This window comes from Octodon degus, unplaced genomic scaffold, assembly GCF_000260255.1.
Source record: "Octodon degus isolate 3935 unplaced genomic scaffold, OctDeg1.0 scaffold00120, whole genome shotgun sequence".
Taxonomy (NCBI): Eukaryota; Metazoa; Chordata; class Mammalia; order Rodentia; family Octodontidae; genus Octodon; species Octodon degus.
This window is the reverse complement of record NW_004524696.1, coordinates 2,695,848-2,710,009: the sequence shown is the minus strand read 5'-3', so window position 1 is coordinate 2,710,009 and position 14,162 is coordinate 2,695,848. Positions and strand designations below refer to the sequence as shown.

Sequence of the window (14,162 nt, the reverse complement as noted above, 5' to 3'; positions counted from 1 at the left end):
GCCCGCGCTCCATGCCGCGCGCGCTGTGCTGGGCGGGCGCTGTCCGGGCGCCGCGCCGGGCGCTCCCGCGCCTTCCTCGGCGAGCCGGGGTCTCCGCGCGCAACTTTCTCGGCCCCTCTTCTCGCCGGGTGGGGGTCGCGGCGGGCGCTTTCAGTGCGCGGGTCGCAGCTCTCTCATTGTGCGCCAGCGAGGCCGATCGGGCTGTCCTTTTCCTCCCGCACTTAGTCTAGGAGGAAGAAAGCAAACAAGACAGAGGAGTGAAGCCCCCGTACATACATGCGCCGGGGGATGTCAGCGCTGCTCCACCTTCCAAACAGTCACAGATCAAACAGTGTCACCGCTGGAGCGCCACTTTGTGCCCCGCGCTGCCCCCTGGGGGGGGGGGGACTTGGCCACCGAGATCACCGCTTCTTCGGAGGCAAATCTAATGCAAACACATTTCGAGCATGGATTTTTGGCCGGTCTTGATCTTCCAACAGAAAATTTTGAAAAATATACAAAAAGCACCCCTTTCAAAAAAAAATAAATAAAACCATCAACAACCCGGAGAGTGTGTGCCAGGGGGGGTGAAGAGCAGACATTCACTGGGTGGACGAGGTAAACGTGAAGTGTCCCCCCCCCCAAACTCCAGGGAGAGAGGAGATGCACTCTCCCTCTCTCCTCTTTTCAGTGAAATATAACACACATTCGGATCGCAGAGCTTTCAGACAGTCTCAACTGATAGACAGACACATCGAGCTGCTTTTCCTGCTTCAGTTTTTACTCCTCCTCCTCTCGCCAACGTCACCCTGACAATTACAAATAGGTCTCACACAAACCATACCTGTCAATCTTTTTAATTGCTTTGTTTTCTTTTTTTTTCCGGAGCTAAACAATATGACACAGAAAAGAAATCTTAATACAGCATAACATAAAAGATTGCATGGTGGAGGAAGACATTCAGGGGGTTGTTATTGTGATCCACTGGCTGATCCTGGGTAAAACCCATGTGCTCTAAGTCAAGTTAAGCAGACTTTGGTTCCTGTAGTCTTAACGTTCCCCTCCCCCGCTTGAACATGCATACACGCGCCCACGTGGATGCAAAGCACCTTTGAGTGAAGCCTGTCCTACATTAAAAAAAAAAAATACCCATGTCACTTTTGCAATCTTAGTTTGAAGCTTAAAACTTGGTTGGGAAAAGACAGTGTGGTTTTTATATTTTGGTAGTTCGTGGGTTTCTACAAATTTGTAAATTAAAATGTACACCTTAAGTGGAAATTTAGAGATAGACTTGGCTCATCACAGAAAAATCGACATATTTAATTTGCCCCCTTTACGAAAAGTGAATTATTTGGTCAGTGCACACAATTAGAGAGAAAACTGACAAGCTAGAACGACAAGTCTTTCTGGCTGGGTTAGAAAATGAAGTCTTAATGTATCATAGCAACTTCTCCAGGTCTATTACGACCCGGGCAGCTCCACCTGGCACTTTAAAATGTTTATGTGCTCTGGGAATTTGGCCCTCTAGTTTCAGTGTGTATTCACTCTCGGTGGAAACTCGTGGAAAAACATGAAATCTAGGCCAAGATAAATAAAATGGCTTAGTTCCTGCAACTTGCACGGGACAGAAGGAGGGCACAGGACACAGGCTAGGCGCTCCGAAGACCGGAAGCCCAAGACCTGCGCGCGGGGTGCACGGCGAGGCCCTGACCCTGGCCGGCGCTGGTGCGCGCGCCCTGGCGCAGGAGCTCCCGGCCTGGCCCAGGCCTCGGCTTGCCCTGGCGCCCCGGCCGCGCTCGGGGTTGATTTGTACCACCTTGCAAGGAAGTGAACGCTTCGCACGGGAAGGGGAGGCGCCTGCGCCGGCCGCCGCGCCGCTCGGGGACGCCCGGAGCCGCCGCCGCTCAGGGCCGAGGCACTGCTCGACGCGCGGGCCCCTCGCTCGCTCTCCGCTGCCCCCACCCCCGCTAGAGGAGTCAAATCCGGCTTTCAGAGCGAGGGGAGGGTGGGGATATCCGGTGCCTCTCCTGCGCCAGGAGGAGGGGGAGGGTGGAGAGGATCCTCGGCCAGTCTGTGCCAGCACATTCAAACCAAAACAAAAAGATTAAAGAGGCAGTGGCTGGGGCGGACGCGATCGCAGGCCGGGACCCGGGCGGACGCGACCCGCTTCCTCTAGGGCTGCGCTACTGGCGGGAGCTGCGCGCGGCCGGGCCGAGGGCGGGGGCGGGGGCGGGAGCCGAGAGTCGTGGGAAGGGGGAGCCGAGGGGAGGGCGCAGGCCGGAGGAGGGGCGGACCCGCCCGCGCGGAGCCGAGCGGAGCCGAGCCGCGCGGCCCAGGCTGGGCGCGACCCCGACCGACGGAGGCGGCGGCAGCGCACACAGCGGGACGAGGAGAGGGCGGGCCATGCTGCGACTGGCGCCCGCTGGCGCCCGAACCATCGTGGACATGTCTTACTCCCGCCACTTCCTGGACTTCCAGGGCTCCGCCATCCCCCGAACCATGCAGAAGCTGGTAGTGACGCGGCTGAGCCCTAACTTCCGCGACGCGGTTACCCTGCGTCGGGACTGCCCGGTGCCGCTCCCTGGGGACCGAGACCTTCTCGTCCGAAACCGGTGAGCCCGGCGCGCGTTCCCGGCCGCGGCCTGCGCAGCGCCGCTCCCGGCTGTCCCGGGCCGCCTGCGTTCCCACACTGCGGCGCGCTCCCGGGCGCACAGCCTGACTTTACGAGATCCCGGGAAGTTGAACCCGCCGCCATCTGGCGAAAGCGCGTGTAATGTGACTTGCTGGTGTGAATATCCGATGCCACCGAACCCCTTCTGGACTGGGGGTTATTTTAATTTGGGATTCCCCTCCCCTCCCTCAGCCCTTCCTCCTCCCCCCTCCCGCTCCCGAAATAAAACCGATCAGACCCAGAAGGGGAGGCTTCCTGCCCAGCCCACCCACGCGCACCCACAGTTCTGCGTCGACAAAATCTTTAGTGGAATAGGAACGTCCCGGACACGAACTGCGACGTTTAGGTAAATGTGCTTCGCAGGAAGGCGCGGGGGACATTTTGGTTAGCTTTTGGCTAGCTTTTCGTGTCCCCTCCAGGTTGGCAAAGGCGGAACCCTTCTATGGGAATGTTGAACGCCCCTCGCCCTTCTTGTTTGCGTGTTATTGGTGCTGTGTGACTGTTGTCTGTCCCCTGAATACAAGGGCACGCGCGTGGCGCGTGTCTCGGGCAACTGGGCCAGGGCTGGGCGGAGGCATGGCTGCATTTGTTTGCCTACATGTTTGCGGATATTACGGTGTCACTGAGGTGGCTCGACCTAAGTCTTTTCCACTCCCCTGGCCTTCACCTTAAATGCATTTCCACCTCACTAATTCTTAGTAACTGGTGAAGTGACTGGAAGGAAAAAGCCCTCACACTCTGTTGGAACCATACCTGCAAGAGTCTCCTGCAGGCTTCCCCTCAGTGCCAGACTTGAGGCGGGGTATTCCTCTGTGCCCTATGACCTGCCACGTCCCATCCAAAGCGTTCCAGCGTTGCGTGTTTCAGACTTGATAATATTGTCGCAGAGAGGAGTTCTGGCTGTAACTAGGCTCTAAATTGTGTGCTAAAAACTGTAAGTCCCTAGCAAAATCTGAAGGACAGAACGTACCCTGCCCAAGTAGCTGCGTGCAGTGTTTTCATTAGTACAGTTCAGAGATTCCTATCAGCCTTCCAAACAGAATAATGATAGTGATATTAAGCTTCTGGAAACCTGTTGGCAATGTAGTGATTGAGTGAACCAAGGATGAAATTGAGGGGGGCTAGTGGGAAGTGCCTTAAAAGTTAGGGTGTGAGCGTGTCCTTGAAGGCGCTGCCTTGGCCTTGCACATGGCAGAGGACTGCTTCATTGTGTGAGGAATGTTAAGGCTGTGGAGCGTAAGAAAGTGTTTTCAGCGGGCGTTCACATAGAACATACAGAGTGCACAAGTGATCTGCCTGGAGTTAGACGAGATGGAAAAGCTTTCCAGACAAACTTTAGAAGGAGGCATTCCACGCAGGCTTTTTTGTGATACCGTGTTTAGTAAACGCTAATATAAACAGAACTAGGTTAATAAAATCCACTTTTTCAAAACAAGTGTGAATAGAGAGGGATGTACAGGAAGGGACAGGTCCAAGGAAGGTATGAAGTTAAGAGAAGTGACCAACCACAGTGTGGTGGGACTATCTGCTGCCACCTGTGGAGGTGACTGTGCAGCCCAAACTGCTGGGTGTCCCCACTCTACCTGCCAGCTGTAAACTCTTAAGTACCTTTTTTCTGTCTTCAAGGGTTTTTGTCACTCCCTTTCCATTCTGTCTCTCTCCCTCTCACTCTTCTCTCTGTCTCTCTTTCTCTGTCTCAGTCTCTCTGTGTCTCTGTCTTTGTTTCTCACAGGGTTCCCTGGTTGATCCCAAAGCCCAGGGATATGGATCCTGGCACTAGAGCACTGGCTACCACATTTAGGTGCCTCAGTTTGGGTTGCTTTAATAATGTGTGGTTCATTTTTCCTTCACATATGCCAAGAATCCCTTTAATATAAATAAGAACAGCATGAACTGTTTTATCTTGAACCCAGAAAAAAAAAAAAAATGGAACCACTTTTGTGCAAGTTGGGAAGGGACAAGAATGTGAACCCCCCTTTCCCTGCTCCCCCTATTACCAAATTACAGAATGGTCCCCCATTCTTTCACACAGTTCCAGTAGAAGTTTTTAGGAAGTTCCAGTTACCAGTTTTTAGGAAGAGAGGTTTAATAATTTACTGCAAGTTAGTTCATTTAAATCCTAGATCAAATCTCCCTCTGAGCTGTGCTAATTTTATGCAAGTACTTCTCATCTTTATCATAATAAAATCTGCTTTGGAGTAAATGGATGAAGCCCAGATTCTGTAGTTTGGAAGGGTATTTGCAGGTTTTAATTGTGTCCCATCTGACTTTTTTTTAGTGAACACCTGAACATTTCATTCCTGTCTTTACAAAAAATACAAATTCTTTCTTCACAAGGAGGGGAGTGCTTGTAAGCTGGACATCGGTTTAGAATAATGTTAACCTTTGAAGGGAAGTGTGAGCAGGGGTATATGAGACCCCTGTAGGGTGTGTAGGTGATGCTCTTTAACCTTCCCACCTCGTTATCTTGCACCCAGGACAACTTCTGTACTCCCCTTCTTTACAAGTTGCGGGCACCTCTGGGTCAAATCAGTTTGTTCGATATTTTTAACTTTTTTGTAAGACGGTGACAGATTATTTCGTTTCCAAATATTTCTAGCGATTTACTGCCCGAGTGTATGATACAGAGCAGAGAGTGTAGGAATGGCAAAAAGACTGGGGATGGGGAAGGCTTTTTATGACGAACGGTTTGTTGCTCACGGGAGAGTAAAAATATTTCTGCTCATTCTCCAGGCCGAGATTTCTTTCTTTCTCTTTCTCTTTCTCTTTCTTTCTTTCTTTCTTTCTTTCTTTCTTTCTTTCTTTCTTTCTTTCCTTCCTTCCTTCCTTCCTTCCTTCCTTCCTTCCTTCTTTCCTTCCTTCCTTCCTTCTTTCTTTCTTTCCTTCTTCCTTCCTTCCTTCCTTCCTTTTTAATTTTTTTTTTTAAAAAAGCCTGGTTTGAGCGATTTTGTTTTGGATCCCGGTATTGAAAGCTTTTGCTGTGCAGTGGAGTATTTGGATTCAGTTTGTTCAAAAGAAAGCAGGGTGTTTTGTTTTGGTTTTTTTTTTTTTTTTTTTTTTCCTCCTCTGCAAGATCTCCCTCTGGCAGTGAACAGGAGGAAGGGAGTCAGCACTTTTTAGTCTATATAAACTAAAAAGAGTTTGTATTTGAGAACTGCCCATCTAGGTCCCATTCTTATTTCTGGAGTCCCTAGATTTTAAGTCTTTTTCAGTGGATCCTCTCGTTGGATTGCTAGAATCTTGTGTCTTCATAAGCACCCATTTTCACTTAAGGTGGGGGGCAGTGGTGGAAGGCTCTCCGCTGCACATCCTTCGCAACCTTTTCCCTTTTTCCCCTTTACCTTCCTTTCTGTTCTGCGGCGAGGGCCCCTTTCCCTCTGAGACAGCTCTGCCCTTGAACTTGTTTCTGGTGGAGCTGCACCTCCGGCTGGAGACCGTGGTGCAGTTAAGCCCAAAGCCCAGGTAAGGACGGCCCGGCTCCGGCAGCGGCTGTCTGGTCGCTGGGAGAGAGATGTGGCCTCGAAACCCGGTGTAGGGGAGGCGGAGGCCGAGCACAGGGGACGAGGAGATACGGGAGGGTGCCGTGCTGGAGCGGAGCTTAGGCACCGCTCGGCGCCTCCAGCCCAGGTTTCCTGCCTCGACGACGCAGTGCAGATCATGTAGAAGACCGCGCGCGTGGGCTGGGGCAGAAAGCTGGAGTGGGTGGAGGCCAAGGTCACGTCTGGTTCCAGCCTAGGGGGGCTGTGACAGATGCGAGGCTCCAGTGGTTCTGCTTGCACCCCGGAGAATGTGTGTACCAGGTGGGCGCCCCGCAGCTGGCACAGGATTGAGTGTGGGTTCTGTTCTTCCAGCGCGGGAAGCCGAGGCCAGACTGCGGGCTTGGAGCAGATGGAGGTCACGCAGTCTTGAGTGGAGATGCGGAGGCGGTGGCATTCGGTGCTCAGGGAGAGGCCTCAAGGGCGCTCCAAGCTGATGCCCGCAGGCTGGAGAACTACCTGCTGGGCCTGCGGGTGGGCTTCAGGGCTCCGGCGCCTGCCCGCGCGGCACAGGCAAATAACCTCCGGGGATCCGGATCGTTGTAGTGTTTTAAACCCCGTGGTAAACTCAGGCTGCCCGCCAGACTGCAGCAACTGCCCTGCTGCTTTTAACAGAGCCCCACTGCCAAACTCGGCCTCTGCTGTCCTTGTCCAGCGCTGCGCCGCCTCCCCTGCGCTCTGCCCTCCAACATGCCCGCTCTCTCCCCACCTCTTCGCTCTCGGGAAGCAGCGAACCACGGCTCCAGCCGCAGGGGGCCTTGAGGCTATTTCCTGCAGAGCCCCCGCCCCTGGCTGGGAAGCACGGGGAGGGGGCGGACCCCAAGGGCCACCACCACTGACTGTAGTGAGAGTGTCCCTAGCAGCCCAGGAGGGGAACTCCCCGCAGAGGAGCCGGTGCTGTATGCGGTGGGGGCTGTAAGGCGCCTGGGGATTGAGGGTAGCAGGAAAGGGTTAACTGGGCAAAGGAGCCCCGGAACAGTCCTGGAGGTTGGGCTGGGACCCCTCACCACAGAGCAAAACCTGCTACCGTCTCCACCCCCACAGGCTCCTGTCCCAGCGCTTGCTGTACAGCCCCAGCCAGGACTGATGTCGGGCTTAGCTGTGTCCCAGGCTCCTCTGTGATGAGTCCAGGAGAAGCTGGCCCTTCTCCCTTCTCGAGAGGCTGGGCCCTGAGCATTGTGTAAACTTAAAAGAAAAATGGCAAGTCCTCCACTCTTCCCTAAAACTAGATAGTAGGGATAGTAGGTATTAAATGTCAGATGACTAACCCAAAAAAAGCATTTTTCCCACTTCGAATTATTTAGGATGTGGAATTCTGTAACATGTTATAGAGGCTATGGTGAACAGACTTCGGTGCTGAGCTTGCCTTAGAGAAAGAAACTATTTCCCAGCTTCCTCAGTGCCACAGTGTATAGAGAACTTCCTGCTCTGTAGATAAAAGGTAATCAAAGAGCATTTGTAATTGCAAAGTGCAAACAGTAAGTGTATTCCAGTGAAACTGTATCCTCACACAGTTTGGCTTATTAAGTTGAATTAAAAATAAATTATTTCAAAATAACTACTTCACAGCTTTCTTTTGCCAACAGCCACTACAGTCTTATAAGTTGAAAATGACATTGTTAGGATCCTCCCTTGTCTGTCAGAGCCACCTTGATATTTTTAGTAAATATTTTGCTCTGTGTATCAGGTTATTTTTTGTCACAAAGGATATGCTGAGATTTTTTTTTAACCTGGTACAAGTACCAGCTTCACAATTAAATTGATTCTGGATACCAAAATAAAACTAATCATCTGGTATTAATCAAGTTATGTCTCTGCTTCACGTTGAGGAAAAATACAGTGACGATTTGCCTTCCTTTTCATCTGAAAGGGACTGTAAAATAAATGTTCCATAAAAATTATTTCCCCAATTTCTACTAAATTAATCAAAATACATATTTTTTACACTGGACAGTTAATACCAGAGAGAAAATTTTCTGCAGCCATTTGAAAAAGCCAGGGCAATAGCATATAGCAACCCATACCCTTGCATGTTCCATCAATCTTTAATATTGTCATTACTATTATTATCTGGAGTGTTAAGTTGTTGCCAGAATCAATGCAAGTGTACTTTGAATATCTTTTATCCCAGTGTTATTTTAAACATTTTTGATAAGAAGGCATTAATTTCCAACTCAAAGCTCCAGTTCCTGAGGTTTTTTTTTTCTTTGTCTTTTTTCTTTTTTCTTTTTTTTTTTTTCTTTTCTTTTGAAAAAAAGGGGATAGAAATAAGGGGCATGTGAAATAATTCATTATGTGATTAAAATCATACAAAATTCCTAAATTGAGGAAAGAATAAAATATGATACAACTTAGTGCAGATCACTATTGAGCTAATATGCTTGTTTTCTCTCCCCCCCCCCCATGGAACAGTAGGACTAATTTTCCCAAATTGTATCAGATCCTATAGTTTAGCAGCCCTCAGAGTCACCAGAATCAGAAAGGTATTTTTTCTAAGCAGAGTATGCAGGCCTTCGCAAGGAAAATGTCTTAATCCCTTTGTGTATTTTTTTTTTCTTCTAGATTTGTTGGTATTAATGCTTCTGACATCAACTATTCAGCTGGCCGCTATGACCCATCGGTGAAGCCCCCCTTTGATATAGGCTTTGAGGGGATTGGTGAGGTGGTAGCCTTAGGCCTCTCTGCCAGTGCCAGATTCACAGTAGGCCAGGCTGTGGCTTACATGGCACCTGGTTCCTTCGCTGAGTACACAGTCGTGCCTGCCAAACAAGCAACTCCAGTGCCTTCTGTGAAACCAGAGTATCTCACCCTGCTGGTAAGCGGCACCACTGCATACATCAGCCTGAAAGAGCTTGGTGAGCTGTCAGAAGGAAAGAAAGTTTTGGTGACAGCAGCAGCTGGGGGGACGGGCCAGTTTGCTGTGCAGCTCTCAAAGAAGGCAAAGTGCCATGTAATTGGAACCTGTTCTTCTGATGAAAAGTCTGCTTTCCTGAAGTCTATTGGATGTGACCGTCCCATCAACTACAACACCGAGTCTGTTGGAACTGTCCTGAAATCTGAGTACCCAGAAGGTGTCGATGTGGTCTACGAATCTGTCGGGGGAGCCATGTTTGATTTGGCCGTAGACGCTTTGGCTACCAAAGGGCGCTTGATAGTAATTGGGTTTATCTCTGGCTACCAGAGTCCTACTGGCCTTTCGCCTGTGAAAGCAGGAACATTGCCAGCCAAACTGCTGAAGAAATCTGCCAGCATCCGTGGCTTTTTCCTGAACCATTACCTCTCCGAGTATCAGGCAGCCATGGAGCACTTGCTCAAGCTGTGTGCCAGCAGGGACCTGGCCTGCGAAGTGGACCTGGGTGACCTGTCTCCAGAGGGCAGGTTTACTGGCCTGAACTCCATATTCCGGGCTGTCGATTATATGTACATGGGAAAAAACACTGGAAAAATTGTAGTTGAATTACCTCACTCTGTCAACAGTAAGCTGTAAAAACAGAACAGTGACATAAATCAAAGGAGAAAGAAAGCGAGTACTTTATGCCTCAGAATTACTCAAATCAATTTATTTTAGTTGGTAGTGGATATAATATTTTTTAAAACAACAGTAAGGTGTTATGAATGTAGATGTCTCCCTCCTCCCCTGTCAGACCAAAAAAAGTGCCAATAAAAGTTCCCTCCATGGCTAAGAGGTAAAACATTTACATTTGATCCTTTCGTCATGGACCATCTCATTCCAGATTTTATTGTTCCAAGGAAGTAAATTAATTCCTGATGCAGCACCCGATCAAATCAGTATGTCTTCAGCTTGATGAAATTCTAAAATCAGTCTTGAAAATAGTTCAGAGTCTTCTTTGCTGAGGGAGACTTTGCTCTTGTATTAACAAGTAGTCTGCCAGTGAGAGGTGTAGCGCACGTCAGCCGTGTGTTTTCACAGTCAGTATCCTCAGGAAATAGCCCCGTTCCCTTTTTTCTGTAAATCACTAACAACTATCTAAACAGACATTTGGAGAAATCTCCAAATTTGTTTTGCTTGTTTTTAAAAAATGATTCAGCAAATACAAATGTATCTAAAAGAAGAATCTGTTTGATGGCTTTATCCACAATCACCCTGGTAAGATGTGTGCAATAGAAAATTTCCATGATCTTTGAAGTAGCCAGTTACTGTTGAAAACTGACACAAGCTAGGAAGTAGATTTTAGCAAGGGAAACCATAGAGTTTAAATGGGTTTTTAATATATGCTCATGAAAGGAAAAAATCACATGCTACTGTTACAGTGAGCCTTTGCCTACAAACATGGACCACAGAAGGGAACACGTCCTGAAGACACAGGTAGGAAGGGTTAATGCTGCACTTCACTTGCCTGTGGGTGGGGGGGGTCGTGTGTCACTCAGCAGCTTGCCCAGTAGGGACTGAAGTGATCTAAATAATAATGTATTTGCTTCAGTTGGGAGCATGTAGTCAGAGGATGTGGGTTTGTGTTCTGCTCATAGAAACACAAGCAGTCAGTGATCCTGTATTCCCATTTCACTGCTCCAGTGTCCTGGTGGAATGAGATGCCCTTTGTCACCATTGCCTGATCACACACACACACACACACACACACACATACACACCCACCCCTACTGACCACATGTGAAGAGTAGCTTTCTTTTCTGAATCATCACACAGCTGATCCACTTCCTTCTTAACCTTCAGTGCCACAAAGGCTGCTATCACTTTCATCATTAAGTCAAAATCCCACAGTGCTGTCTAATTGAAGGTGAAACCCACCAGATTATTTTTCACAATCTTGAGTTTCAGTGCATCAAACGTGCTCAGTAAAGAAGAATGTAATTAAAGATGCTCCAGGAAAGTTGGAACTAGATTTAATTCTTTTCTTGCATCTGAGGAGCAAAGAAATCCTACTGCTGAATAGCTGTTAGTATCTATTTTACAAGATTTACTCATTTTCAGGTACCTAATGTAGCTGCTAGCATGCATGCACAACAATACAATTTATATGGTAAATGGAACCAAATAATGGCTTCACTGAATGTTATGGCTGCACTGAAGGGAAATGTCACGGTAAATAGCTGCCAAATTATGGATCATGCCGAAGTGTCACAACTGCACTAAAGACAAATAGCACTAGAGGCTATTGCCACTATGACGCTTTTGAGTTATGAAGAAGGGTAGCAGCCCGATTCGAGGTTCTTTGTGTCCTCATCTTTGCAAAGGGCTACTAGTGCAGGGGACAAGAAGGGCTCATCCAGTGTGGTGCTCAGTTATTAATCTGTCCCTTTCAGACCTAACAGCTGTAGCAAAACAGAAAGGGACTTTCCTTCCTTGCTCTTCGATACACAAATAGGAGGGGGGTAGCAGGTTTTATGAATGTAACTGTGCTCAGAAAATGACTGGTAATGGAAAAATGTTGTTATAAAATAATCTAATCAAAAGATATTATTAAATTTAACATAGTGTATGTCTGAAAGGGTTAGTTGCTTCTTATGCAGATAGATGTGTGAAATCTAAGCAATAATGCACTTTCTCCCTCAGTAAAGACTTGAGGACTGAGGACATTACTAACTAAATTGCTTCTTCTAAACTGAAGTAAGTCCCGGTTTCTTTCATTTTAATGGGAGGGTAATAAAGATGAAAGACCAACATTTTATCTGATGGATCCCTTAAGCTACAGAATAGAAATTTATTATGTTTTGAGGGAATATACTAAGTTCAGCTATGTAAAAATAAAATTCAAACACCCAGGTTTAAAATAAAACATAATCGAAAAACCTCATGTTCTCACTGTCCCCAAACTGAGAAACTACAGTGCATGCTGTTTTCATTTATTCTTAGAAAACAAGCATGAAAGATTCTGCCCATTTAGATAATGCCAAAAATATGTTTAAATGCTTTTTTTTTTTTTGAAAAATGATTTGTAAATTGAAGGTCATAGTTCAGCATTAGTTTCATCCTATGGGATTTCTGTTCAGGACCAACCTCTGATGGGAGGTGAGCTTTTGTAAGCATTCCTACACCTTCTCAACTGTATTACATATCACCAAAAGCACATCCATAATTCAGAGCTGTTGTCAGTCTTTGTTTTAGAGAAGGGACAAGGGTAGAATAATCATAGTGGATAAATAATCACTCAGTTTTCAGTGTGGCCTTCTCTGCATGTTGGGTCTTGGGTCCCTGGCCAGGCAGGACGGAGGGTTTGTCTCGGGAAAGCATGGCATCCGAAGAACAGGAATCGAGTGATCAAGTCTTCTGAAAAACCAGATGCCATTGTTTCCATTCTGTTTTGCATAAAGAAAAGACCATGGATATCTTTCAGGTCCCTTTGACAATAACTGCTGTTGACTGGTTTCAGCATTAAAAAAATCAGGGATTAGTTTGCAAAGAAATGATAAGGTTGCACAGTATGTTCTATAAATTGTTATTGTATGATTCCATCTGAATGAAGTTTCTCGGGAGTAGAATAAATGGCCATTAATACTATGTTCAGTATTTATTCAATGAGCATGCAGTGACAAGTAGCTGCTGCTTATTAAAATGAAAAATCCCACATTACGGACTTGAGGAGCATTGCATTTAATGAGGATGTAATGTCTTCAGTACAGCACAGACCTTTTTGTGTTTCCCACCACAAGATGCTGGGAACTTGACAAATGATATCATTTAAGACACATGCCTGCCTTAGGGACTTGGTTTTTGGCTTCCTGTTTCTGGCTTTTATTTGGGTAACATTTGTAATGGCTACCCAACTTGTACCTGTAACATTTTAACCCTTCCTGGAGTTCTCATTCCGCATGAATTTACCGCAGTCAAGCTCAGCCTCTAAAATGGGGCAGCGTGCTAAGCACCTGAAAGTTTTTCTTGATTATCTTGCCACATGTTTGTGTGGGATAAATACCACATTTTAACTATATAAAATTAGATAATCCATGTGTAGCTTTCAGATAAATACAAAAGACCAAATGTTTCCTGAGGTCTACAAGTTTTATGAATGCAATTCAGGTGCAAAGTAGCCTTATTTGATGAATTGATGGTTTATCTACTCTCCACTCTCTTACATTTTGGTTATTTATAATATTTAGAGAAAAGCTATGCAAGCTTTATTAATGATTTTCAAGTTTTGGGTTTTTGTTCTTTTGATTGTTCATTTGTTTAGTTTTGAAAGCTACATTTTCTATAACTGTTTTCCCAGTTGTGGCCCAGAATTATTTAGTTCATATGTCTCTGAAAGTGAAAATGTAAAGCCTGATTATCAGTGCTCTAATGGTACGATCATGTTAAATGTTGAATTGTTTTTACCAGCCTTTTAGCATCAAGATATTTCAATTGATGAAAGGAGAAATGCTTGGTATGAGAGCTTTATTGGTGTTACCATGAGCAATCTACAGAAGATTAGCTAAAAAATTATGCAACATATATTTTACTGACATGAGCTCGAGTAAATTTTGGTACAGAGTTGATGTTCGGAGAAGTCAAATAAGGAGCATAAACGTGCCCTGGCGGCCGTACTTCCCAGCACGTACCCTTGACACTCTGGCTTGTAGACCTTCCTCTCAGGGCCACTCCCAGCATCCCAAGGGGACATGGATGCACTCAGAAAGTGTGTAGTGGGTTCCCCAAGCAGAAGGTAAGTACTGCATGGAGGACAGTTAGGAGGAAACCAATATGTGCTTCATATATGCTGAGAAGCCATGAGCCAAAAGCACAGAGATTTAAATGGCCCCCCAAAGTAAGAGTTTCCCTTCAAGGGTACTATTTGACAGTGTCTTTCTGCCAACATGAAATTAAAATAATAATTAAAACACACCCTGCTGATGGGTGGCAGCATCCAACATGAAAGACGGATTTGTGCTTAGAGCTCAGAAAAATGTTCCATGATATTGCCAGCTACTGTTTGTTGTTCCTTACCCTCTGCAAGTGAAGAGCCGAATAAGGTTGTAGAATGACTTGTGTGAACGGCTCCTTTGCACAGTGGAAGATG

General features: G+C 46.8%; 2 protein-coding genes across 3 annotated transcripts in view; one reads left to right on the top strand and one right to left on the bottom strand.

Annotated features, from left to right (window-relative positions):
• Positions 1–749, bottom strand: part of Tshz1 (teashirt zinc finger homeobox 1) — a 73,690-nt gene extending 72,941 nt beyond the window's left edge. Inside the window, exon 1 of the mRNA XM_004640190.3 lies at positions 277–749. The gene's annotated coding sequence lies outside the window, so the exon portion shown is untranslated. The remainder of the gene's footprint in view (positions 1–276) is intronic.
• A 1,459-nt stretch (positions 750–2,208) lies between these two features.
• On the top strand, positions 2,209–11,949 carry Zadh2 (zinc binding alcohol dehydrogenase domain containing 2). 2 transcript variants are annotated; one of them, XM_004640189.2, is made up of 2 exons: positions 2,209–2,591; positions 8,749–11,949. In XM_004640189.2, exons 1-2 carry the CDS (start codon positions 2,383–2,385, stop codon positions 9,671–9,673), a joined length of 1,134 nt encoding a protein of 377 aa, XP_004640246.1. In that variant the 5' UTR covers positions 2,209–2,382; the 3' UTR covers positions 9,674–11,949. The 2 variants fall into 2 exon arrangements, with proteins under 2 accessions (XP_004640246.1, XP_023555810.1); XM_023700042.1 differs by lacking the exon at positions 2,209–2,591 and adding an exon at positions 2,891–2,996.
• Positions 11,950–14,162: the final 2,213 nt, after the last annotated feature.

Coding starts and splice junctions, on each gene's coding strand:
- Zadh2 (XM_004640189.2), top strand. CDS start 2,383: ATGCTGCGACTGGCGCCCGCTGGCGCCCGAACCATCGTGGACATGTCT. Junction 2,592..8,748: donor GACCTTCTCGTCCGAAACCG/GTGAGCCCGGCG, acceptor TTTTTCTTCTAG/ATTTGTTGGTATTAATGCTT.